The sequence below is a fragment of the Alternaria atra genome (assembly GCF_907166805.1).
Source record: "Alternaria atra isolate CS162 genome assembly, contig: 25, whole genome shotgun sequence".
NCBI classification, from domain to species: Eukaryota; Fungi; Ascomycota; class Dothideomycetes; order Pleosporales; family Pleosporaceae; genus Alternaria; species Alternaria atra.
In genome coordinates, this window is record NW_025091323.1 from 2,483,461 (window position 1) to 2,506,599 (window position 23,139).

The 23,139-nt window shown below is 50.5% G+C and overlaps 10 protein-coding genes across 10 annotated transcripts; 5 read left to right on the forward strand and 5 right to left on the reverse strand.

Moving 5' to 3' along the window:
* Positions 1–830: 830 nt before the first annotated feature.
* ALTATR162_LOCUS5858 (uncharacterized protein) lies at positions 831–1,856 on the forward strand (the record flags this gene model as incomplete). The annotated part of the gene is made up of 1 exon (XM_043313478.1): positions 831–1,856. One exon carries the CDS (start codon positions 831–833, stop codon positions 1,854–1,856), a length of 1,026 nt encoding a protein of 341 aa, XP_043169413.1.
* A 1,908-nt stretch (positions 1,857–3,764) lies between these two features.
* On the reverse strand, positions 3,765–5,361 carry ALTATR162_LOCUS5859 (uncharacterized protein; the record flags this gene model as incomplete). Its single annotated transcript, XM_043313479.1, has 3 exons — positions 3,765–4,732; positions 4,790–5,086; positions 5,154–5,361. 3 exons carry the CDS (start codon positions 5,359–5,361, stop codon positions 3,765–3,767), a joined length of 1,473 nt encoding a protein of 490 aa, XP_043169414.1.
* Positions 5,362–5,773: 412 nt separating this feature from the next.
* On the reverse strand, positions 5,774–7,485 carry ALTATR162_LOCUS5860 (uncharacterized protein; the record flags this gene model as incomplete). Its single annotated transcript, XM_043313480.1, has 5 exons — positions 5,774–6,044; positions 6,097–6,450; positions 6,506–7,010; positions 7,072–7,203; positions 7,251–7,485. The coding sequence occupies 5 exons, from the start codon at positions 7,483–7,485 to the stop codon at positions 5,774–5,776; spliced, it is 1,497 nt and encodes a 498-aa protein (XP_043169415.1).
* Positions 7,486–8,324: 839 nt separating this feature from the next.
* On the forward strand, positions 8,325–9,584 carry ALTATR162_LOCUS5861 (uncharacterized protein; the record flags this gene model as incomplete). The annotated part of the gene is made up of 1 exon (XM_043313481.1): positions 8,325–9,584. The coding sequence occupies one exon, from the start codon at positions 8,325–8,327 to the stop codon at positions 9,582–9,584; it is 1,260 nt and encodes a 419-aa protein (XP_043169416.1).
* Positions 9,585–9,642: 58 nt separating this feature from the next.
* Positions 9,643–12,971, reverse strand: ALTATR162_LOCUS5862 (uncharacterized protein; the record flags this gene model as incomplete). The annotated part of the gene is made up of 4 exons (XM_043313482.1): positions 9,643–10,071; positions 10,125–11,419; positions 12,315–12,769; positions 12,850–12,971. The coding sequence occupies 4 exons, from the start codon at positions 12,969–12,971 to the stop codon at positions 9,643–9,645; spliced, it is 2,301 nt and encodes a 766-aa protein (XP_043169417.1).
* A 904-nt stretch (positions 12,972–13,875) lies between these two features.
* Positions 13,876–14,892, forward strand: ALTATR162_LOCUS5863 (uncharacterized protein; the record flags this gene model as incomplete). The annotated part of the gene is made up of 2 exons (XM_043313483.1): positions 13,876–14,171; positions 14,232–14,892. The coding sequence occupies 2 exons, from the start codon at positions 13,876–13,878 to the stop codon at positions 14,890–14,892; spliced, it is 957 nt and encodes a 318-aa protein (XP_043169418.1).
* A 71-nt stretch (positions 14,893–14,963) lies between these two features.
* Positions 14,964–15,915, reverse strand: ALTATR162_LOCUS5864 (uncharacterized protein; the record flags this gene model as incomplete). The annotated part of the gene is made up of 2 exons (XM_043313484.1): positions 14,964–15,830; positions 15,901–15,915. 2 exons carry the CDS (start codon positions 15,913–15,915, stop codon positions 14,964–14,966), a joined length of 882 nt encoding a protein of 293 aa, XP_043169419.1.
* Positions 15,916–16,255: 340 nt separating this feature from the next.
* ALTATR162_LOCUS5865 (uncharacterized protein) lies at positions 16,256–17,598 on the forward strand (the record flags this gene model as incomplete). Its single annotated transcript, XM_043313485.1, has 3 exons — positions 16,256–16,352; positions 16,412–16,849; positions 16,910–17,598. 3 exons carry the CDS (start codon positions 16,256–16,258, stop codon positions 17,596–17,598), a joined length of 1,224 nt encoding a protein of 407 aa, XP_043169420.1.
* Positions 17,599–17,742: 144 nt separating this feature from the next.
* Positions 17,743–18,933, reverse strand: ALTATR162_LOCUS5866 (uncharacterized protein; the record flags this gene model as incomplete). Its single annotated transcript, XM_043313486.1, has 2 exons — positions 17,743–18,740; positions 18,795–18,933. 2 exons carry the CDS (start codon positions 18,931–18,933, stop codon positions 17,743–17,745), a joined length of 1,137 nt encoding a protein of 378 aa, XP_043169421.1.
* A 261-nt stretch (positions 18,934–19,194) lies between these two features.
* ALTATR162_LOCUS5867 (uncharacterized protein) lies at positions 19,195–22,673 on the forward strand (the record flags this gene model as incomplete). The annotated part of the gene is made up of 2 exons (XM_043313487.1): positions 19,195–21,297; positions 21,348–22,673. 2 exons carry the CDS (start codon positions 19,195–19,197, stop codon positions 22,671–22,673), a joined length of 3,429 nt encoding a protein of 1,142 aa, XP_043169422.1.
* Between the last annotated feature and the right edge of the window lie 466 nt (positions 22,674–23,139).

The window sequence follows — 23,139 nt, forward strand, 5'->3', positions numbered from 1 at the left end:
GGGATGCCCTCATGAATGCTTCATTGAGAGCTGATTTTTTCAATCACGCAACACTTTCGCCGATGGTATACCTACTAACGAATCGTTTCCCCCATTCTGAACCTACTCTGCCTAGGTATAGGCACTTACTTTCTAATATGCTGACGCAATTTTCTGGTATGGGCTGCGAAGACCCTAGAGACAAGTTATACGGCATGCTAGGTCTTGTCGCGGAGGAGCAGCGTCCTGTTATGAATTATGACAATACCGTGGAAGAAGTTTATCTTGATGCCATCAGAATGCTTGGAGTACACTACTGTATGCATGCTTCGAATTGGTGGTGGCAGGATCTGCCGCTAAGAATGGGTGTTTCCTTGGCTCATGTTGTATCAATGCAGCCCTTCATCACCGACCTGCTTGCATGCGGGCAAAAACCAATTGAGGCCCTCCCATTTTGGACTCTGCAAGACATGGGCTATGAAAGAGCAAATTCAAAACAACATGGCCTAGATCGGTGGTGGTACGAATGCGGAGGGGTCCGGCATTATTACGATTGTCTCTACACCACGGAAGGGTCTGGAGACTCAGAAGCCGTTTTGTGGTCGTTGCTTGATGCTATTCCTGAGCGAGGCTCGCAGTAGCTGGGGTACCCCGCAGCATCATACATCTACCCCGGGAATCACCCAGCTCCAAATTTCCCGACCCGCCACTTCGGGGGCAATTCTTCCGTCAATTCCCATGTTGCCGGAGCTCCGTCTTCACTGCCATGAACAATATAACTCACAGCCAAGCCTACCAAAAATCATGATCAAGATCATCAAGCCTTCCAAAACGCTTTCCATTTGGCCACCATGAAGGTTACCACGACTTCATGCATCTCCTTGGCACTTTGTGCGCACGCAATTGCAGCCCCAAGCTATCCAAAACAAAAGCAAAGCTCCTTCAAATGGCGTTCTACGAAATCTCTAATAGCTTTTGGGGATAGCTATACATACGTGCAAGGCACGCTCGGCCACACGAACTACACCTTCATTGGGGATGAATTCAACTTCTCATTCACGCCCGAACAGCTCTTCTCGAATCGCATCGCACAGAATCTTACTGGAACAGCAGAAGGAGGGCCAAACTGGGTTGAGTTCCTGACCGGATGCGGTGTTGAAGATGGTCTGCATGATCCAAGGGAATGCGATGTCCAACTTTGGGATTTCGCGTACGCCGGCGCGAACACTATCAATGAAGCTGGATTCACACCTCTACATCACAACCATACTGTCTCACTCGAACGTCAAATCGAGCAATTCGTCTCCTACGGCAATCCGGCTCTTGAATCAATCCACCTCAACAAGAAGAAGGCGCTCGTAGCGGTATGGATCGGCATTAACGATATCAACGACCTCGTCTCAACCCAAGGCAAGAACGCTACTTTCGCACCGTCATATGAGAAAATCCAGGGTAGAATATTCAAGAGCGTAGAAAAAATCTATGATCTTGGCTACAAGGACTTCCTGTTTGTGAATTTGCCACCCCTGGATCGTGGACCAGGGACTCCCAAGGTCAACGCCTCGATGGTTTCGTCTTTCAACAAAATCCATTCTGCGCATGCCAACGCCTTCCAGAACCAACACAAAGATGTCAAGGTGCTTCAATTCGATGTCAATAGTGTCTTGAATAATGTTCTGGACCACTACCAAGATTACGGATTCAAGAACGTCACGGACTACTGTCCAGGATATAACCAGCCGGACATCCTGACCGATCCTGGCAAGTATGGATGTACCGAGCTGGACACGTTCTTCTGGTACAACTCAGGTCATTTAACAAGTCGGACACATGAGATTATGACAAAGGCATTGAGGAAATGGTTGGTGAAGCAATAGTGGAGGCAAAAGACAATGATTTAGAGATAAAGATCATGAATAACGTGGTTCACAAGCGAGCGCCCCACCCAAGCGAGCGCCCCACGAAACACCAGCGCAGCGCACGCGTAGCGACGCAGTACAACACTACAACAAATTATTATACTTTACACAATAATGTAGCATTATTTAGAAGCGTCGCTATTATCTACATCTAATATTTCTACCTTACAGGTGCGGGAGTTGTGTCCAATCTCGCTGCAACGGCCGCAGCGCCTCTCTGCGCGCACCCTCTTCGCAGGCGTCTCGCCCTCCTCACGACTACTACCCTCCTTTGCAGCAATTAAGTTAGATACCTCACCAACTGTTAGAGTCTCCTCTACGCGTACGTACCGCCTTTTGCGAGTCTTACGCTTTGTAAGCGTGTCAACAGCGTCTCGAAGGCGACCCATTTCTTCCTGCACTAACACCATATTATGAGCTATCTGCTGAGCGCCTTTACTTAGCTGCTTAACCTGCTCGTCTAATGAGCTTGCTGGTGACCCGCAGTAGTTTTGCACGCGATTTCGAATTAGCGTAGATTGCGCCTCTATCTCGCGGGCGTTGCGTGGTGTTTGCGCCTCCCAGACGACAGTGCCTGGTGCAGGCGGCGTCGGCGTACGCAGCTGCACATCCAGCTTTGATAACACAGCCTCTGGGTTATATGGGACTAGTCCAGCACCTCGAAAGCCTGCGCGAACGTTCTCTGGTGTAAAGGTCTTCTTATAAGCTTCTTTAAAGGCTGGTAGGAAGGTTTCCTTGTTAACATGGTGGATGCGGCTGCGTGCCAAGAGCGAGATCCCATCGCCGTAGTGGCGCTTTAACAGCGAGTGGGGGACAACGTCAAGAGGCTGCAGGAGGTGCGACGAGTGAGATGGCATGCAGAGAGCGATAATCTTGTTCTCCTTGCAGTAGTCCTGGAATTCTGTTGAGCAGTGGCTCTCATGGCCGTCGATAATAAGCATCCTGTACGCCCCAGCAGAAGACGCCTTCGTATAGGCATCGAAGTGCTTAAGCCACACAAGCGCGAGGTCGTTATTGATCCAGCCAGTAGGAGAGACAGCGATAATCTAATCACGAGGTAGATCTGCAAACCAGGAGGTAATAAGGACCTTGCCTGCAAAGATGAGGAAGGGTGGGATAACGCGCCCCGTCGCAGCGACGCCTTGTACTAGGGTAACCCACTCGCGATCACCAGGCTGTAGTTTCTTCTGTTTCCCAGGTTTCTCTAAGCCTGTAACAACAAGCTGAGAGGATATCTTACCCATCATGAAGCCAGACTCATCAAAGTTCCAGGTATCCTCATCTACAATACCATACTTTGCCTTCATCGATTGAACTAGGCTGAACTAAGGCCGGATAATCGCTGGGTCCTCGCAGGCAGCTCGCTGGCGATCGTACGGACGGCTCCATCGCGTGCGCAGCTCAGGTGTACGCTTGATAAAGTTATCAATCCAGTTCTTGCCCGTAGGCTTCCCACCACGCTCCCTTAGCAGTCTATCCGCCATATCTTGTACGTGCGCCTTCGAGGGCGGTATTCCACGTAGACTCTCTTCAAGTACACGCTGTACAATTGCCTCCTCTTCTAGCTTAGTAAGGCGTTTTGAGTTTGGCTCGCAATCGCGTCGAGGGCGCTTTCCGTCGCAGCGCCGCTGTATCGTCCTTCGGGGAACGTTGTAGATTGCCTCAGCGCGTCGTAGGCTTTTTACTTGGCTGCTTTGAACATCAGAGACAGCAAGCTGTACGTCGCCTTCAGTATAGAGTCTTAGAGCTTGGTGTTGTTGTGACATTGCGTGTTGTCGCTGCGCGTGCGCTGCGCTGGTGTTTCGTGGGGCGCTCGCTTGGGTGGGGCGCTCGCTTGTGAACCACGTTACTCATAACCTCATCTACCTACAATGCCCAAACCCTCTGATCTCCCCTACTATCTGATCTCTCGAGATTATTCATTCTTCCATACCATAATCTGAGTATCGTCGCTATTGCTGCGACCAAGAAACTGCACGCGGCACAAACGAAATTTCCAGTCGGGAATCCTTGACTCCTCTCGCTGTTCATCCAAATCCACTGCGCTATAATTTGGCCAATACCTGCACAAGAATTATGTAATGCGATAGCGAGTGGTAAAGTGAGAAAGCTTGGCGAGTTGCAAGTCACCCAGTTCGTCATGGAAGGTGCAGCTGGAAAGGCTCCCGCAGCTGCCATGCATAAACAGCCGTAACGCTGAACATAAGCGTCGGCAGGAAGAAAACCAGCGGTCAGCCAACCGGTGCCTCCGATAAGAGATGCGATTGTGATATGCCAGCCACGAGCGTTGAAGTGATCTGCCGAGTAAGAGATCGTAATAGCAACGAAGAAGCCCACAACCCACGGTGGAACTGTCAGGAGTTGGGCATGAATGGATTCGTAGCCCAGGCCGGTGACGATAGTAGGCGTGAAGAAAGTAAATGACCCTTGAGGAACGACGTCGGCTACATATGCGATGTAGTGCAGCAACATGCGCGGGCTGAAGCATGTATCCAGGATCTCCTTTCTGCTAGCATGTTCCTGATTATAACCGCCACCGCGGTCGGCCAGACGATCAACTGCGAACTTCTTCTCGGCGTTGCTGAGCCACTTCGCTCGAGCTGGGTAATCCGGCAGACAGAACCACAGCAGAAAGGCGGACAGTAAAGTGATGATGCCTTCGATGATGAAGAGCCACCGGAACCCTTCGAGGCCTGCCGCTCCATTAATGTGCCCAACACCGAATGCGATGGCACCTCCGAAGGCTCCAGCAAGGTTGCAGAATGCGATGACGAGAGCGATGCGGACGGCGCGCTCGTTGTAGCGGTACCAGATTGTGATGAAGTAAACAATACCTGGAAATACACAATCAGCACCAGTTCATTGCTTTCATCAAACTCCCTTGAGCGCACCCGGAAAGAAGCCCGCTTCGAAAACTCCGATCAAGAACCTCAACGCGATGATCGTGGCACTGTTTTGCACACCTGCAAACCCAATGGTTAATGTTCCCCATGCGAACAAAAGAATACCGAGCCACCTAGAAGGACGAATATAATGCTTCATCACGAAGTTGCTCGGGATTTCGAAGACGGCGTAAGCGACGGAGAAGAGGGTAACGGTGAGAGCATAGCCGTGCGGTGTTAGACCCGTGTTACTGAGCATATCGTCGCCCGTTTCGGTGTTGAGCACACGGGCATTTCCAATGTTTCCTGTCGCGAGTGTCAACTAGAGTGACTTCGTTCTAGTGGCCGTGTTCTGGCTGGGCAAGTTGCGTACCTCTATCGAGAAAGTTCAAGAGATATACCCAGCAGCATAAGGGTAGGACGCGTAAGTCGAGGCGTCGGTTGAGCTTCTTGTTCTGCTTTTCATCGTAAATGTCTATCTCTTCTCCATCCTCTTGCATTCGTTCATGCTGGTGTTTTGCTGTGTCGATATCAACATGTTCGAGATGTTCCTGTTTCTCCTGTTCTGAAGATTTATCCATGTTGGCTTTCATTCGGGTGAACTTCCACAGTTTGGACTAATGTATTGTGAACGAGTCTTTTCAACTTTGCGGGTTTGCGCAATGGCTATACAATTGGAGAAATCCAGCACAGGTCATGGATGTAGCACTATGCTGGCAAACCAGTCCCGGATATAGCAACTGCGGCTTTACCCCAGACGTGCGGGGTAAAATCCACATCTTCACGTTGCACATCTCCTATCATGGAGATGATCTGCAATGCATTGGTTGGAGAGGGGAGTATCGGTGTTGTCGCCGATGTTTGTTCGTTGTTGGGGTACGGAGGCAATTTGGATGCCGAGGGAGCTGATAATTACGTCACGAAAGTACTGGGACACAACCACTTGGGCAGCCACATGTGCTCAAAGACGTATGACTTATTCTCAATCATCGACTACGCTGTTTTCATAAACAAAGTCTCCAGCTTCCCATCTTCCTGCTCAGAGAAATTAGGTACCGTATAGCTTCCGAATTGACGAAGCGGGACCTTCTTCTGAAACATGTAGTCGACTTGCTCCAAAGTTTTGCCTTTACATTCAGGTATGCAAAGATACGTGAACATGAAGCAAACAGCCGCAATAGATCCAAACACGAACCCGACTTTGGATTCCAGGCCGGCATATTGAGGGTAAATGAGGTATGGAATGGAGAAGTTAACAGCAAAGCTGGACCTTCGCTTTAGCCGGAGGTTTCAATGTCTAGTATGGATGGACTTACTTTAGACACACATTGAAAAAGAAGCCCAAACGTAAAGTATCGTCACGGAGCTTGAGCGCGGGTAGCTCTGTCGTTACAACATAGCAAAGAGGTGCCCACCCAATGCTGAAACCGGCTGTCATGAGTGCTAGCATAGCTACTATGCCAATCTTTTGACCGTCACTCACATTTGGTGTAGTACCCAGCCCGCCCATAATCATCAAGGCGATCGTTTGTACAGCTGCGCCCGCCAGCAGCATTGGCCTCCTGCCCACTCGGTCGATGATGGCCAGTGTGATGCAGATAGCTATTATGTTGATACCAGCGAAGACAAGATTCATGTCAAATGGATTCACGGTACTGAGCGACTTGACACTAGTTGTTGTCAGTTTGTCTATGGGATTTGAAAATGGCCGAGAGGAACACGTACTAGATCGCTCCGTACTGACTAGCGAATGCTTGGCCTGTGGCTTGCTGGAAGAAGTTGATGGCCAGCACCAATAGTGTTCTCTTAAGGTTGAGACCTTTGAACATTTCAATGAACTTTCCCTTTTCGACCTCATGTTCCAAAGCGAACTGCAGTTCACGGAACTCAGCATCAATTTCGTCTTGCGAAAACTTGCCCTGTCGGTAGGTTGTTAGGCTTGAGCGGGCTTCGTCTACCCTACCATTCAGTAATAGCCATCGAGGACTCTCGGGCGTGAAGAAAACCAAGGTAGCGATCAGGGTTGGTATGATGTAGAAGAGACCTAGTGGGATTCTCCATGCACGGTTGTCTTGGATCGTACTTGTGCCCCTGCAAACGCAGTTGATGACGAAACCACCTATTATGAGGCTGAGCTGATATGTACCGACGACGAGACCGCGGACGGGAGCAGGAACGATCTCGGATTGGAATGCAGGGATGACGGCCAGCTCCATACCAACGTACACATCTACGGTGAGTTAGTCTCAACATTTCAGTGTCATCAAAGAGATGCTTGCAGTTTAAGATACGCGCAGTCATGATATGGTCACGATTCTGGGCAGTGACACCTAGTGTCGCAGTACCGATGGCAAAGATGCTCATACTGAACGTACACCATCGCCGTCCGTACCTATTGGCGATAAAACTACCTAACAAGACGCCTGACATGATTAGAGCAATGCTAGTAGTGTGAATTTACGTTCCCTACCTGCAGCAAATCCGATGTAATTCAAGGAGTTGAAGAGAGATAGCCATGAGGGTTCTAAGACGTAACGGCCTGTCGTCGGATCCAGCACACCGAATTGCTTTGCAAAAGCATCCATTGCCTGAGAGGTAGCGAAAGCTTGATTGTCAAATCCATAATTAAATGAAGAAGATGCAATGAGATGGCAGCCAAGAGCAAGTCTTGTATTGAAAGACTCGAACTGCTTAAGGATAGCCATGATTTCAGTGGGCAAAGATTAGAGCAAAAAGCGACGAGATGAGTTTATGACACCCCCAATCCGATAGATTCCATTTTTTATAATATAGTTATGCTTCGGATACTGATTGACTTGATCCGCGAAGGCCGATCGAGTTACATAGCCCGGCAATGGCCAAAAGCTGGGTATTCAGACCTCCTGCTCTCCAATCACGGCGAATAGTGATGCATACTTGCGGAATGGATGCTCTTCCGGAATTTTAGTGCGAAGAAGGATGGTGAATGCATGTAGAAACGTTATTATGGCTTGCAATGGCACAATTGGCGTCCATCGACCGGCGCTCGGTGGAGCTTCACAGAGCGTGTTCATTCGTTACTCGGATCTCGGTATTCCCCCCCCACGGATGTCGGTGACCAACTCGTTCGGATGAAAACGCACCTGAAGCTCTTCTTGTTATGGAGTAGTATTCTCAATAGTCATAATTGTCACAAAGCTCTTGACTTTCATGGTACTTTCATCCTTCTGAACCCACTCTATCTCTTCTTGATATGTCTCATTCATTACCACCTGCGCCTTTGCCTCTTCGAATCAACGGGAAGAATGGCAATGTCCGACCAAACTTTGTCATATTCATGCCAGATCAACTGCGCTATGACTCTTTGGGCTGTCTCTCAGGTTCAGACAGCCCGATCAAGACCCCTAACATCGACGCATTTGCCAATCGAGGCACACGCTTCACCAACTGCTTCGTACAAGCTTCCGTTTGTTCTCAGTCTCGATGCAGCATGTTCACTGGGACCTATCCACACGTCAGTGGACATCGTAGCTTGGAAAACCTAATTAAGCCTTGGGAGCCGAATATGTTCCGTAGCTTAAAAGAAAACGGCTACCATGTCGCTTGCCTAGCACCACGAGGCGACACCTTCGCTCCAACCGTGACAGAACTAAGTGTCACTGAGTACGGTTTCCTAGAGACACCTGAGTTTGTACCCAAGTTTACTGGCGGTGGTAATGAGAAGGACGAGAGTATCTGGGGGCGGTTATTTTACAAAGGGCTTCGGAATCCGCACGAAGCACTAGACTACGACGACGCCGTCGTACGATCAGCATTGAGCTGGCTAGACTGTCCGCCCGAAGATAAGCCTTGGGTGCTGTTCATGCCGCTCCTCTTCCCTCACTGCCCTTTTCAGGTTGAGGAGCCCTATTTCTCGATGTATGAGCGATCTGACATGCCTCCGATCATCTCCGAGCCAGAGAAGAAGACGGGATACGAGCCTCGCTATATGGAGACGATCCGTGAGCAGTACGGTACGGATCGTGCTACGCCAGAGATCTGGGCAGAGGTCAAAGCGACTTACTACGGCATGATTACAAGGCTGGATGACCAGTTCGGGAAGATTGTAAAAAAGCTCGAGGATTCGAACTTTTGGGACAACACGGTCACTATGTTCTTCACCGACCACGGAGAATATCTAGGCGACCATGGTCTTGTAGAAAAGTGGCCGTCTGGCTTGTCGGACGCTCTTACACACGAACCGCTGATCATCGGTGGTGCTGGCATACCAGCAGGAAAGGTCTCCGACATTATGTTTGAGATGGTCGATTTGGTCCCGACAATCTTCGAGATGGCTGGCATTGGTGAGCATTTTCCTCATAACGGGATCTCTCTTATCTCGACGTTGCTGCGCGACACAAAGTCCCACAAGAAATTCGCATTCACCGAAGGCGGCTTTCTCACAAGTGAAGAACCTCTTCTAGAGCAGGCTCCCTATCCGTACGACATCAAGGCCGGCCTTCAACACGAGAATACAGCCCTAGTCGGGAAAGCAATCAGTATCCGCAATGAAGAGTGGACATATATCTACCGCTTGTACGAGCCTGCTGAATTGTATCACAGACGAAAGGACCCACAAGAGATGCATAACCTTGCAGCAGAGCCCGAACACGCGCCAATAGCGAACATGCTTCAGGCTGAGATATTCAGGTGGTTGGTGGCTGGGTCAGATTTCTTGCCTTGGTCAAAGGATGACCGATTTCCCAAGGTTGACATGAAGTCACCAAGGAAGCAGCTAGAAGAGCGTTTGTTGAAGGCTGACCGGGTGCGAAGTAGTATTTCTTGACTCCCGACTGTAGCACGACCATAATCGATGGACTTGCAAGGGTGCTTAGATGTTGCTACTATGTGTTGTTTGTCCAAAGGTCTCCCGACCAGCCGAATAGATCCATGTCAGCAATGCTCAAGTCGAACAGTCCGTCTAGATCGCTGTTAAATGCGTCTAAAGAAGCCGAATTGACCAGTTCAGACCCAGTCCGCTGATCAGCGGTATCACGCATAATTTCAGAGTCTGCAGTTTGTATCATGACCGGAACAGGTGTAGGCGGCCGTGTGCGCGATGCAGCTCCAGAGACCTCGTGGTCCAGACCACTCTGTATGGTTAGCATAGCCTGGTCGTCTCTAATGTACATCTGTCCAAGAAGATTGTGCCTTGAAAAGAGATGTTTCAAAGGGCGGTGGCCTGGTTGCCCTACGTCAACTGGAGACTCCGCACGATCTGGCGAAGCACCTGACGATCTCCCTTGTTTGATCAAGTCTCGAAGATCTCTTTCCTGTAACTTTGTCAGTTGGACATGTCGCAGCGAAGCTAGTAACTGTCACATACCACACGTATACCGATTGAAGATGTCGACGGCACAGCCTCTACTGCTGCTAAGCATTGACCCAGAAGAAGCTGGAGGATGTCCTCCGTCAATTTGCCGTCTACATAACCACATCGCCAGGAACACTGCAGCAGCAACCGAACACACTGATACGCGCATATAGGTATATCGTGTTCCGTCTTAGGCAACCTAATACCCATAGTCTTAATGTTGTCCAGGAAGTCAGACATCTTCTTCGCACTCTCGTAACATTTCCAGCAATAATTCGAAACCATGTTCAGATCCAAATGACGGGCTTGGTCTTCGGTAATGGACTCTTTCAACCCAGTCAGAAATACGCGATATAGGTCACAATAACATTGCCGTAACCAGAGATGTATTAGTAAGTACGTGTAAAGTCTGGGTGAATAGGCTCTTAATTGGTGACTTCTCTTCGAGAATTGCAAGCTCACGGGCAAGTTTGCTTCGAAGTTTGAAAGTTCTTGGGCCAACGAATCAACCTTTGCAGGAAGCTGGTTTATTCCTCGAGCTTGCGAGAAGATGGTTTCTTTAGTCATCTGAAGGATGCGATGACGAAGCCAGAATATCCTCAGATACGTCGCAAGCGACCCAACATTCTCGCCACTAGATTGACTGCTGTTTGGTTGTAAATCCTCTGTTATTTGCTCAAGGCCTAGCTCGAAATTGCGTTCTTGACATGGCAACTGAACATATATAGCATCGGCAGGACAGAGTGAAAAGTCGCGAATGCCTCCAGCTAGCCGTACGTCGATTGTGAACAAACTCCACATGAGCCTTCTACGGGACTCTTGCTCAAGGTAACACAGCCCAGATGTCTCGTGATTCAGTCTCAAGGCATGAGCAAATCGCGCTGCGATTGCAAAGAGCATGAACGGTGCGGTGATTTGCCCCTGGCGGCAGTGCGCCTGTATCACTAGAATGAGAGTCTGTATCTTCACAGCCGATGGCGTTTTGATGCCTTCCATCACTAATTCTTCGGCTTTCGAGAGGCATTTACGACCAAGTTCTTTCATGGGAGCTTCCGTCTCGAGCATGTCATATGCGGTACCAATCAGGGCAAGCAGAAGCTCAGGACTGATGGAGCTAGACTCAAATCGATGGATCAGTGAAGCTTTATGGAAGAACGAATAGACGGGAATCGGCTGGATGTACTCGAAGAAAGCTTCTAACAGGCGCAGCACTGTGGGGCCGTTCAGCGACAGAGAAGTTGTGATGACCTCTGCTGGGATCTCTGGGTTTGAATATGAGGACACTCGCGTGGTGCTCGTGGCGTTGACTGCAGATAAAGTGGTTTGCGTCGCGTCAGCACCTGATAACGTGCTTGAGAAGAGGCCCAAAGGAGCTAGAACTGTAGTGGAGGTATTCTGTGTAGCATCTCCCCGTCTCGTGGATCGTGCAGCACTCGACCTCGGTCCTGGGTATACACAAGTGTTCTGCTTATTTACACATCTTTCGCATTTGGGCAGCCCACCGCTGCAACGAACTTTCAGTATTTGACAAGCCTTGCAAGCCGCTCTTGCACGTCGACCTCCGAGGATTGCTCGAGGATCTGGGATCGGATTCGCTACATCCGCGACGGTGAACGAACAGCGAAGCTGAAGTCGTCTGCAAGGGTTGCAGATGTTCCGTCGCCCGTCGCACTTGACTTTACGAGCTCGACACTCGGCGCAAGTATCGGCTGACCGTCGGCTGGACATTTCCAAAGGGTTGGTCGCAAAGAACTCAGGCAGATGGCCTTAAGCGCATACTGTCAGGTAACAAATGGATGCGCGCATGGTAGATGATTGATGTTGTTTGTAGATGAGAGAGTGACAGCTACTGATGGGGAATCGCAATTGCCCACGTGCTGATCGGGGATCTTAGTGTACCGCTAGCAGCTTCCACCTCAAAGCCATCTGAGGCAAGAGCGGCCACGCACTCTTGGTGGAAAACTGCTGTCTATGTATATACTTCCTGGAGTCTTTCCATGGGAGGCAGAATATATCTTTTTGCCAAGAGTCCGTCCCATCTTACTGCCAGGCCAACGGTACCTGGCACCAAACCAATCAGAGCGTCTTACTCGACGACAAATGTACCAAACACATGTAATTCATCCGTCGTCCTCCACTTCCCCCCGACAAAAATTGCTTCACCTTTGCCATCCCAGAAATGCATTCCAAGCTCCTTCATACCACTTTTAGCCATCACACGTTGACTCGCCGGATTCTCCGGACTGACAATGGCTCTTACAAACACCCTGTCGTACGGCTCCCAGAAAGTCTTCCCTCTCTTGCAAGCTTCCATCGTTGCTTTTACTGCATCTGTTGCGTAGCCTTTACCCCATGCGGACGGGAGGTAGCTATAACCCATTTCTACGACGAGACATCCGGGTTCGGAAGTAGAAGGAGGCAAAATGTCGGATCTTATAACGAGGCCTTGTGGACCTAGGGTTTTAACGGTAATGATTCCAACGAAGCGGGTTGGAATGTCTTCTTTGTTGACTGCATCGTTTCCGGAGGTGGGGAGTAACTCGTGCACAGCATAAGCGATTCGGTAGGACTTCGTTTCGCCTTCCTTGACGGTGGTTGGCAAGACGTTCTTACTGAACCTTTCGGTATCTTCAAAGCTTTTTGAGATTCCGTGAATGCTAAAGAGAATTAGTATAGTACCACTATATTTGATACATGGCGTATTTAAGACGGCTAGGGAAAGCACGTGAAGACCTACCTCCAGAATGCGGCTTTCTCATCTCTGCGTAGTTCGTGCAACCATTCGAATTCCTGGCTTCCTCTCTCCGCCGTAGTAATGAGCGTCAGCTTAAGCTGAGGCGTGAAAAGTGTATGATCCATGGTGACTCAAGTGTCGTGAGATGAGTCTGATGCATCCATCAAGAGCATACCAACATTTATACTACGCTTTGTTCAGCCATGAAATGCAAACATGTATCGGAATAGATTAGAGAAAGAGTCCAATCGGCATTGTTTAAGCTCGGTAAGCACCAAACATGGTTTAGCGTGGGAATACAGCCTTCCGCGACTGGACTAGACAGTCCGATGCTTGGTGACTCTTATATCCTTTACACCTTTGCGCAGAGGGCCTTACCTCACGCACCAATGAAGAACAGTCACGGAAAATGGGCTGAAATCCAACAGAGACGCCTCCACTACGGAGACGTTCTGGATTGTGGGCATACAGATCAGAAGGCTTTGCGGTTAGGTACTAGACTTGATAAGGCTAGACTTCATCATTCACACTGCACGTTGTTCTGCCGTCTGACATGCAACCCGTTGGTTCAATTAGCTCATATGCTAACGTGATTACTTCTGCTTACTGTCAAGCATCAAGCACTGTGACCTACGGGACGCTGTGAGTCATATTTGATGCTCACTTGAGATTGTCCTCAATCCCGTTTGAGCATCTGAATCGTGCAACGCTTGTGCCGAACAAATTAAGTGCTTGTTGAAATTTTTCACGTAAAGCGTAGTAGCGCTTGATATTGAAGTAGAATCGCATGGGATATGAACCTCGATCTTGAAGCTGTCGTATTACTGGTTTGGCCGTGGCCGCTCCAATCTGCTGCTGCGCTACTGCCGGCGCGAATAGTGCAGTCGAGATCAAACTCAAACAAGTTTAACGATGATGACGACGAACGTGTTTGCTAGCCAACTATCAGATCATTTGCAACGTGAGAGGAAACATGTAGGCACAAGAAGATGGCAAAGGCGCAGATGGTGTCCTCTAACTAGCGCCATTATGTCTTGGCATTCCCGAATCGCCGACCGAACTTTTGGCACATCACGACCACCATCTACGCCCGCAAAAGCACCAATGGCACACCCACGATCGTTAATAGCTCCTTTGAGCAGACTCACTACATTTTCAATTGCGGCATCGAGATCAGAAGTTCAGCGCTTCGCCCCAATACCGTACCAGACGATACGATGCGCAACCACAAAAGCACAGCCAAAGAAAAAGAAGAAGGCGCGGAACACATTCTTGCAATATGACCTGAAGAGGGCAGACCAGTTCTCGCTCGTTGACGCAATGCAGTACGTTTTGCTCGAATTCGTATGAAGAAGTGGGAAGGTCGAGGACTGACAGTAAAACAGATATATCCGCGCCTTTGAAGTAGGCCGCAATCCATCTTCCTCCAAATACGAATTACACGTTCGCTTACGCACACTGAAAAACGGCCCCGTTGTACGAAATCGCTTACGACTACCGCATCCCGTCAAGACTGATATACGGATCTGCGTCATCGCCGCCCCCGACTCGAAAGCCGCTGCTGAAGCTAGGGCTGCTGGCGCTACGCTTGTAGGAGAGGACGAGATATTCAACCAGATCAAGGAAGGCAAGATCGATTTTGACAGGTGTGTTTGTCACATCGACAGTCTCCAAAAGATGAACAAGGCGGGGTTGGGAAGAGTATTAGGTCCCAAGGGCTTGATGCCAAGCACAAAGGCAGGAACGGTTGTTACCCAGGTGGGCACCAGTGTCCGGAATATGGTTGGTGGTAGTGAGTACAGGGAACGTCTGGGCGTGATTCGCATGGCAGTTGGGCAACTAGGATTTACACCGGAAGAGATGCAGAGGAATGTCAAGGCATTCCTGGATGCGCTGAAGAAGGACATGGCGCAGATGAGCGACCGCATCAGTAAGGAGATCCACGAGGTGGTGCTCAGCTCGACGAATGCACCCGGCTTCACATTGAGCGGAGACTTCAGAGGACCAGAGTCCATATCGCCAAAGGAGTTAAGCGGACCTTTGTAAATGTAGCTTTTTGGGATGTATGAACATTGTACCATACCGAACGCCGTCGCTATGCTGGTTAAAATATTCTTTTATGACGACTTGAATGTTTTGAGGACCTTGACGGCCTCGGCGGATTCCTCCATGTCGGCGTATATCTTCATGACTTTCGTCACACGGCCAGCGCCAGATATGCCAGCACCCTTCGCCTGCTGCAATGCAGTGCTCAGATCCATCAACAATGTACTTCGCACCTTTGCTAATCTAGCTGCCTGGGCTGCCACAAACGGATGCTCGCCCAAGTCTTTCTGTAATCCCAGCACCAACCGGTAATACACGACATTCCGCCTCAACTTGGCAATCGACACCCCATACCCCTCTTTTTCCTCCTCGTCGTTGTCGTCCTCGTCGTCCTCGTCCTCACTGTCCGAGACTTCCTCTCCGAGAATGATTGTCTCGTGCCCCGCTGCCTCAATCATGAGCTCAGCCTCCAGTTCCTTCAGCCTAGCATCATAATCGACCAGCCGTCTCCCTACTTCAATCTTCTCCCTGACATCCCTCCTCTCTTGTAACAACTCCCCAACCTCCTCCTCTCTCTTCCCCACCACACCAACCAAACCATCAACTTCCTTCCTGAATCCCAGAAGCCCCACTCGCACCTCCTCTACTTTTTCCTCGCCGCCATGGAGGCTGTTGCCTAGGTTGAGAAAGTCTTGGTAGTTGCTGTTGACGAGATCTAAGAGTTCTTTTGAGAGGAGTTGCGACCGCGAGCGCAATTCTGAACGTAGGTCTTCGAGGGTTTGGTGTCGGTTGTGGAGCGTGGAGAGGTAGGTGGCGGGTGAGAAATTTGGGGTGAGGAAGTCCGATCGGCGTAGGGGCGTTGCGAAGGGGAGGGTGGAGAGGTTGTCTTCGTCGTCATTGTCGTTGTCGCTGGACGCTGAGCGCGAGTCGTCGCCGAACTGGTGGAAGGGTCAATTGCACAATCTCTTAGATTCGCGGGATACATGCAGCACTGCTGGTCGTACTTACATAGAAGCGACTCATTGTTGCTGTCTTAACTCCATGTATGGGTCGGGAGACGGGTTGCGTGTGCGATACGCGCTGCTGTTGCCAGAAGTCCAAATAAAGCTATCGATAAGCTTCGGAACATGAACCGAGGCCTCGGAACTCGACCACGCATACATATCTCATGGTTTGTAATGCACCGTTGTCTAGCGGCGTGGGGCAGAGCAAAGTGCAGACGTCAGTCGCCTGGTCTTCAGTGACACTGACCCTTGATCTCGTACCTGAATTCTTCCGTCTAGAGTCTTGTTACTACCAACTTGAAGCTTTCTTTCTTCGGCCTACGATCTAAAGGCGATCAGACGTCATAGTATTCCAGACGATGCCCCCGCAACCCGAACTTCCCGAGCCAGCGCATCCAGAAGTAGATTCAATGCTGAGCCGTAAATTCGGAAAGGAAGTTGCTAACTACTTCTCTGGTACCTAGATAACCCACCTATACCCTCTTCTGCATCCTGTTCCTAACGCGATCTTGCAGGCTCTCCACTCAATCGCGTAGGCTTCCTGCGCCCCGACCATCAGTTCCTCACCTCGGCACTCCACCATCCCAGCAGTGTTTTCCTGCCATTCAAAAACCTCGAACCCCTCACAAAGTCCGGTACGGAACTTGCACGCTGCGGCTTCTCTGATGTCAAGCCAGTCATTGGTGAGAACCCATTCGAGAAGTCTGAGGAGGAAGTCATCGCACAGTACAACTCTAGTCTGTATGTTCCGCAGATTATCTTCTTGGGTCTCGATGAGCGACAAGATGGCTTTACATACAAAGAGCACTATAAGGGACAGCCGTGGTTTGCTGTCGACGTTACACCTAGGGAAAGTGTGAAGGAGAAGGCAGACGAGGTGCTGGAGAAATTGACAAGCACGGGTCTGGAATTCAGTAAAGGAAGAACGAATTTGAATCTGCAGGCTCAGGAAGGTACGATATCATTCATCCATGTTCACTGATACCCGGATTTTCGTATCTGACACTCCATAGCGGCCATCTACGCTGAAGCCCGACACCTCCTCGACTGGAACGCACGGAACCCCTTTTGCGCTTCTTGCGGCTACAAAACTCTGTCCGTAAACGCCGGTTTCAAGCGCACTTGCCCACCAAAAGACATTGCGTCCGAAGTCAACCAAGGCGAACGCCCACCCTGCGCAACCCGAACCGGCATTTCGAACCTCTGTTTCCCTAGAACAGACCCTACAGTCATCATGGCCGTTGTATCCGCCGATGGTAAGAAGATTCTACTAGGACGTCAAAAGCGCTGGCCTCCCAACTGGTACTCCACTCTGGCCGGTTTCCTGGAACCCGCCGAGAGCGTCGAAGAAGCCGTACGTCGCGAAGTCTGGGAGGAATCTGGCATTCATCTCGGTCGTGTTGTTATTCACAGCACTCAGCCTTGGCCTTATCCTGCTAACCTCATGATTGGTGCTGTCGGGCAGGCGATCCCAGATGGAGAGACGATTCATCTGGGACATGACGCCGAGCTGGAAGATGCGAAATGGTTCACGGCAGAGGAGGTTAGGGAGGCGCTACGCGTGGGTACTAGTGGACTTGGAGATGATGCTGGCCCAGAGTACAAAGAGGGTGGGCTGAGATTGCCGCCGAAAACTGCGATTGCGAACCAGCTCATGACGGCCGTTGTTAACGGGTTCGCTAGTGGAAGTCCAATGATCTAGAAATGTAATTTCAGGTTTAGATAGATAGATTAGAGGTCATGGTTGTAGATGTACAAATGGAGTTGTAGTGCAAGCTGGCCGGAACAAGGTGGGCAGATGTTTGTCGTACGTTGATGTCATTGTGTTTTACATATTCCTGAGCACTTACTCGAGTACGATGTATCGGCGCAACCGCTCGGGTATCGCATCGTACAGCTTCTTCTGCTCCAACCACTTCTTTGAGAACAGACGATCCGCGTATCTGTATGCGCCATCGCACAGCAAAGTGACGACGGTTGATCCCTTGCCCATCTTCTCGGCCACCTCCTTCGCGGCAACGACGTTCAGACATGAGCTTGCACCTAGGTAAAGACCCTCCTCGTCCAGACATCTGTATACCATCTCAATGGTCTTCTCGTCGCTGATATGTACTGAACCGTCCAGAAGGTCAATGTCGGGCTTCAGGTTGTCCGTTACACGTCCCTGACCGATACCTTCTGTTATAGAGCCTCCCTTACGTTCTTGAAGCTTTCCGCCGCTTTGAATGTATGAGTGCAATACGGAGCCTGGTGGGTCGGCCAAGAAGCTCTTAACCCTTCCATCACTCTTCTCCTTCAAGTACCTCGTTACACCGGCAAGTGAGCCGCCAGTACCAGTGGCACAGGTGAAAGCATCGATCTTGCCACCTGTCTGGTGCCAGATCTCGGGTCCAGTAGTCTCGATATGCGCCTGCCTGTTCGCCACATTGTCGAACTGATTCGTCCACACGGCATTCTCTAGCCTATCCGCGTGTCGCTTCGCCTGGTGGTTGTAATTCTCTGGGTTGTCAAATGCCACCGCTGGTACTGGGTATACCTCTGCTCCAAGCAAGCGCAGCAAATCGATCTTTCCCTGAGATTGGGTGTTTGGCATGTAGATTACCAATCGATATCCCTTGGAACGGCAGACGTGCGCGAGACCAATACCAGTGTTTCCAGCGGTGCCCTCGATGACGGTGCCACCAGGCTTCAAGAGACCCTGGCGCTCGGCGTTTTCGACGACGAAGAGGGCGGCGCGGTCTTTCACAGAGCCACCAGGGTTCTGGAATTCGGCCTTTCCAAGCACATTGCAGCCAGTCTCTTCGGAGAGGCGCTTGAGGCGGATGAGGGGAGTTTTGCCGATAGCTATATTGTAGAGTCAGTCTGGAAGCCCCAAGGTATGATTGCCGGGTATGGTACCATCAAGGAAACCCCGCTGTCCAATGCCTTGGGCTTTGGAGATGTTGATCGCAGTTTGCTGTGCAGCCTCTATTTGGCTGAGGCTCTCTGCATTCCGCCATGCCGAGGCAGCGAAACTTCGCGCAGCCGTCCTGAACATTGTTGCTGTGCAGAAAGAGGCAAACACGTCAAGATGGGAAAGTCGAACTTCTAGGATTCGCAATGATGCCATTCGGCTGGTCGGCGAATCAACGCGCTTTCGCCCGATGTCGCAACTGCAGGACCCCTGCCACGAGACAGACCCCTGCAGCCACGAGTGGGTTACCGCGTGGGGTCAGTAAACAGTTGAACAACAACACCGACGGCCGCATCTTGAGGTGGAGACCAGACGACACGACAACCAACTCACGATATAGTCAAGATGGTCGGCCGAACGTCAACACGTGCTCCGCGAGCATCGACTACTTCGACGACACGCGCTACCAAATCCACACGCGCATCATCTGCGAGGCAGTCTTCGAATGCAGTCGAAATCCCCGATGAAGGCCTCGTGACCTCACTCCGAACACAAATCGCTCAAGTCTTCAGCGACGCACAAAAGACAACTGCGACTCAAAGGAAGCTAGTGGTGAACTTGAGGAAGATACAAGAAGCATGCTGCTTCGAGCCACCAGACACCGGCAAGAAGGGCGGGAAGAAGAACAAGGGCGAGGAACAGGAGGACTTCGACGAGGAGGAGTTCAATGCCGAGATTGTGAGGTGCGTACTCAGGATCATGTGCGTCAAGAAGAGCGAGCCGGTTGGAGATAGGGTGATCCGCTTTCTGGGCATATTCCTGAAGCATGCTTCCGAGAAGGACCAAACGATCTTCGCTGCCGAGACAGAGGAAGAAGCCACAGCTTTCCACGAGACACCCAGCAGTCGACTGACCTCCCAAATCCTCACCACCATCCTCGCACTACTGACGGCCAAGGACAAGACGATCCGCTTTCGAGCCACACAGACGGTCGCACACATCGTAAATAGCCTGACAACAATCGACGACGAAATATTTGACCTGATAAGATTGGGTTTTATGAAGCGTCTACGAGACAAGGAACCCTCAGTGCGTGTACAGGCCATCTTGGGCTTGGGTCGTCTTGCTGGTAACGACGATGAGGATCAGGAAGACGAAGATAGCGACGATGAAGGCGCAGGCGGTATCCTGGAAAAGCTTCTAGACATTATGATTAACGATCCGAGTGCCGAAGTGCGACGCGCTGTGCTGTTAAATCTACCACTGTGGCCATCCACCCTCCGATATATCCTAGAGCGAGCTCGAGACATGGATGCGACCACCCGCCGACTAGTATACGGCAAAATTCTGCCAGCCTTGGGCGACTTCCGACACATGTCGCTTGTTGAGCGAGAGAAGCTCATTCGATGGGGTCTTCGGGATCGAGATGATCTCGTTCGCAAAGCTGCTGCGACTTTGTTCCGTGAACGATGGCTCGAGGACTGTGCTTCTTCGCGCGACACCCGGCCTGAAGAGGAGAAGAAGCCGGGAGATGTTGCTCCTCCAAACCTCGAAGCGCTTTGTGAGCTTCTTGAGCGTATTGACGTTACCCGTTCTGGGGAAGAAGACGGTATGGCACACGAAGCGATGCGCCAATTCTGGGATGGCCGGCCGGATTACCGCAAAGAAATCACATTTGATCATGAGTTTTGGAACAACCTCGATGCGCAGACGGCGTTCATTGCACGCACGCTGAACGATTACAGCCACAGCACCGACGACGAGAGGGTGCAAAGTATGATCGAGGACAAGATGCCGGAAGTCACCATGTTTGCTTTTGTCCTACAGAGGGAGCTCAATTCCCTCATGGAGTTGGTAGACAAGGTCGCTGTCATGGAAGAGAACGATCCGGAGGTTGAAGAAGCACAGGAAGACGTCGAGGAGCAGGACTTCATTGTCCAGCAACTACTTCATATCGCCCACACCCTTGACTACACGGACGAGATGGGTCGTAGGCAAATGTACAACATCATGCGTGAAGCTATCGCCAAAGCTCAGCTACCGGAGGAGTGCACCAAGCTTGCTATCGAGGTGTTACGGAAGGTCTGCGGCAGTCGTGGCGAAAAGGACTTCACTGCTCTTATCGTAGAGGCCATTGCGGATGTTCGCGACTCTTTGCTAGATGCCGATGACGCCACAGTTACAGGTGAGGATGCTGAAGAGAGCTTCCATTCCGCACAATCTGATGCGGATGGCGACGCACCGTTGATCAAGCCCAAAACTGCAAAGGCTACGGAGAACCTTACTGAAGAAGAGAAGGAGGAGCGACAGATCCGTGAAGTGATGGTCTACTCGAAGTGTCTGCATATCGCTCAATGTACACTTCAGAACGTAGAAGGCGATCTGGAGTCGGATACTTCGCTCACCAGCATCCTAAACACACTCATCATCCCTGCAGTTCAAGCTCATCAGGCTATGATTCGAGAACGCGGTGTCATCTGCTTGGGTCTGGCCGCCCTCCTTAGCAAAGTAAGTCGAGAGGACTACGCTTTTCCGCGGGCTACGCTAACAAGAAGCAGGATCTCGCTGACAACAACCTCGACCTGTTCTTCCATTGTTTCATGAAAGGCCACGACGCCCTCAAAGAGATTGTTATCCAAGTTCTGACTGATGTAATCATCACACATCCTCAATTCCTTACGCCTACGATTCCAGACCCAGATGCTTCGACAGAAGATGCAGAGCCCATCATCAACCCGCGCATTCGCCCCGTTACCAAGATACTGCTGAAAGCCTTCAGCTCGGATAACAAGCGCATTAGCTTAATCTCCTGCACCGCGGCGTCAAAGCTTCTTCTCTTGGGTATCCTGCCCCCTCAATCCACGACTGAAGTCCTCAAAGCTTTCGTCCTGACGTACTTCGACCCTGAGACGGCAACGAACCCAGCATTGAGACAAGCGCTCAGTTACTTCTTGCCCGTGTACTGTCATTCTAAGCTCAAAAACGCCAAACTCATGAGTGAGATTGCCGTGCCGGTGATCTCAAAACTGCTCATTATGCGCGATGAGAACGTCGAGGAAGAAGATGTCGATGAGATGGTGGGCTGGCCTGTCATCACTGCTCATCTTGCCGAATGGACCGATGGACGTAAAGTCGTGGGCGCGACCGAACTTGGTCTCGACGGAAAGACAAGTACCATTGCCGAGGCTGAAGAACCACATATGCAGCTCGCAATCGACATTTTGGAACGCGCATTGACGAGTACATGCTCGAAGGATGAGCGAAAGCCTTTGCTCTCACTATTAGGTAAACTGTTCATCACCCCTTCTGGTACGATTCGCAAGGGAGAAGAAGGCGCCGTCGACGAAGAAAGCTTCCGCACTCTACACGAGCTAGTATCTGAGGCTGTAGAAGGAAAAATCGGCACAGATGCTACACAGCGCAACGCCTTGATCAAACTGGAATCCACTTTGACCAAACGACTGGGTGAGGCGGCCACACAAGTCCAAGACACAGAGGTAGAGCGTACAGCTACACCCGAGGTGACTGTCGCTACCGATGCTACTGAAGTCAATGAAGAAGAAGAGACGGAGGGTGATGTCACTGAAACCTCTGCGTCGCGTACTAAGCGGAAGTCTGCAGTACCGCAGGTCGATGATGATGATGAAGAAGAAGAAGAGGAAGAGGAGGATGAAGATACCATGCTAGCAGGTATGCAGGGTGAAAGCACACGGATGCCCCTTGAAGAAGACGACGACAACGAAGATGAAGAAGATGATGAGTCTGCGGCTGGACACAGTACGTTGACGGTTGGAAGGGACGATAGGAGATCGGGGAGGACGACAGTAACCGAAGATGACATCATGAAGAGTCTGCTGCAGAGTGAAATGGAGCACTCTGCTTAGTATTTCTGTTCATGTATTGTTTCCTTGTTGGATGACTGGACTTGGTACGAAAAGGTCGGATGAGCCTTGATGTATGCATGCTTTATGATATCCCTTGTTACATTCGAGAACTTTTTCCATGCAGCTCATTCTTGCGATGCTTGACAGGAGATCATGACCTGGTCTTATTTCTCTATCTTTGTAATCATGTGTTGAGTAATGACAATAATGAACACTCCGGACAGCTCAGTCAGCGCGACACCACCCTAAATTCGACCCACCTTTCAGTCATCTTTACATCACCGTACAACTACAAATTTCCTACGACACCGGAAGAAAACAAAGTACAAATCAAATCTATAGAGTGGGTATACGACAAGATGCTCCAAAAAGAAATAACAAGATCAATGCCTTTCGCCACAAAATATACCTTTGAGGCTCCTCAGTGCCACGTTTACAGCTCAAACGTAGACCTAGACCACCATAT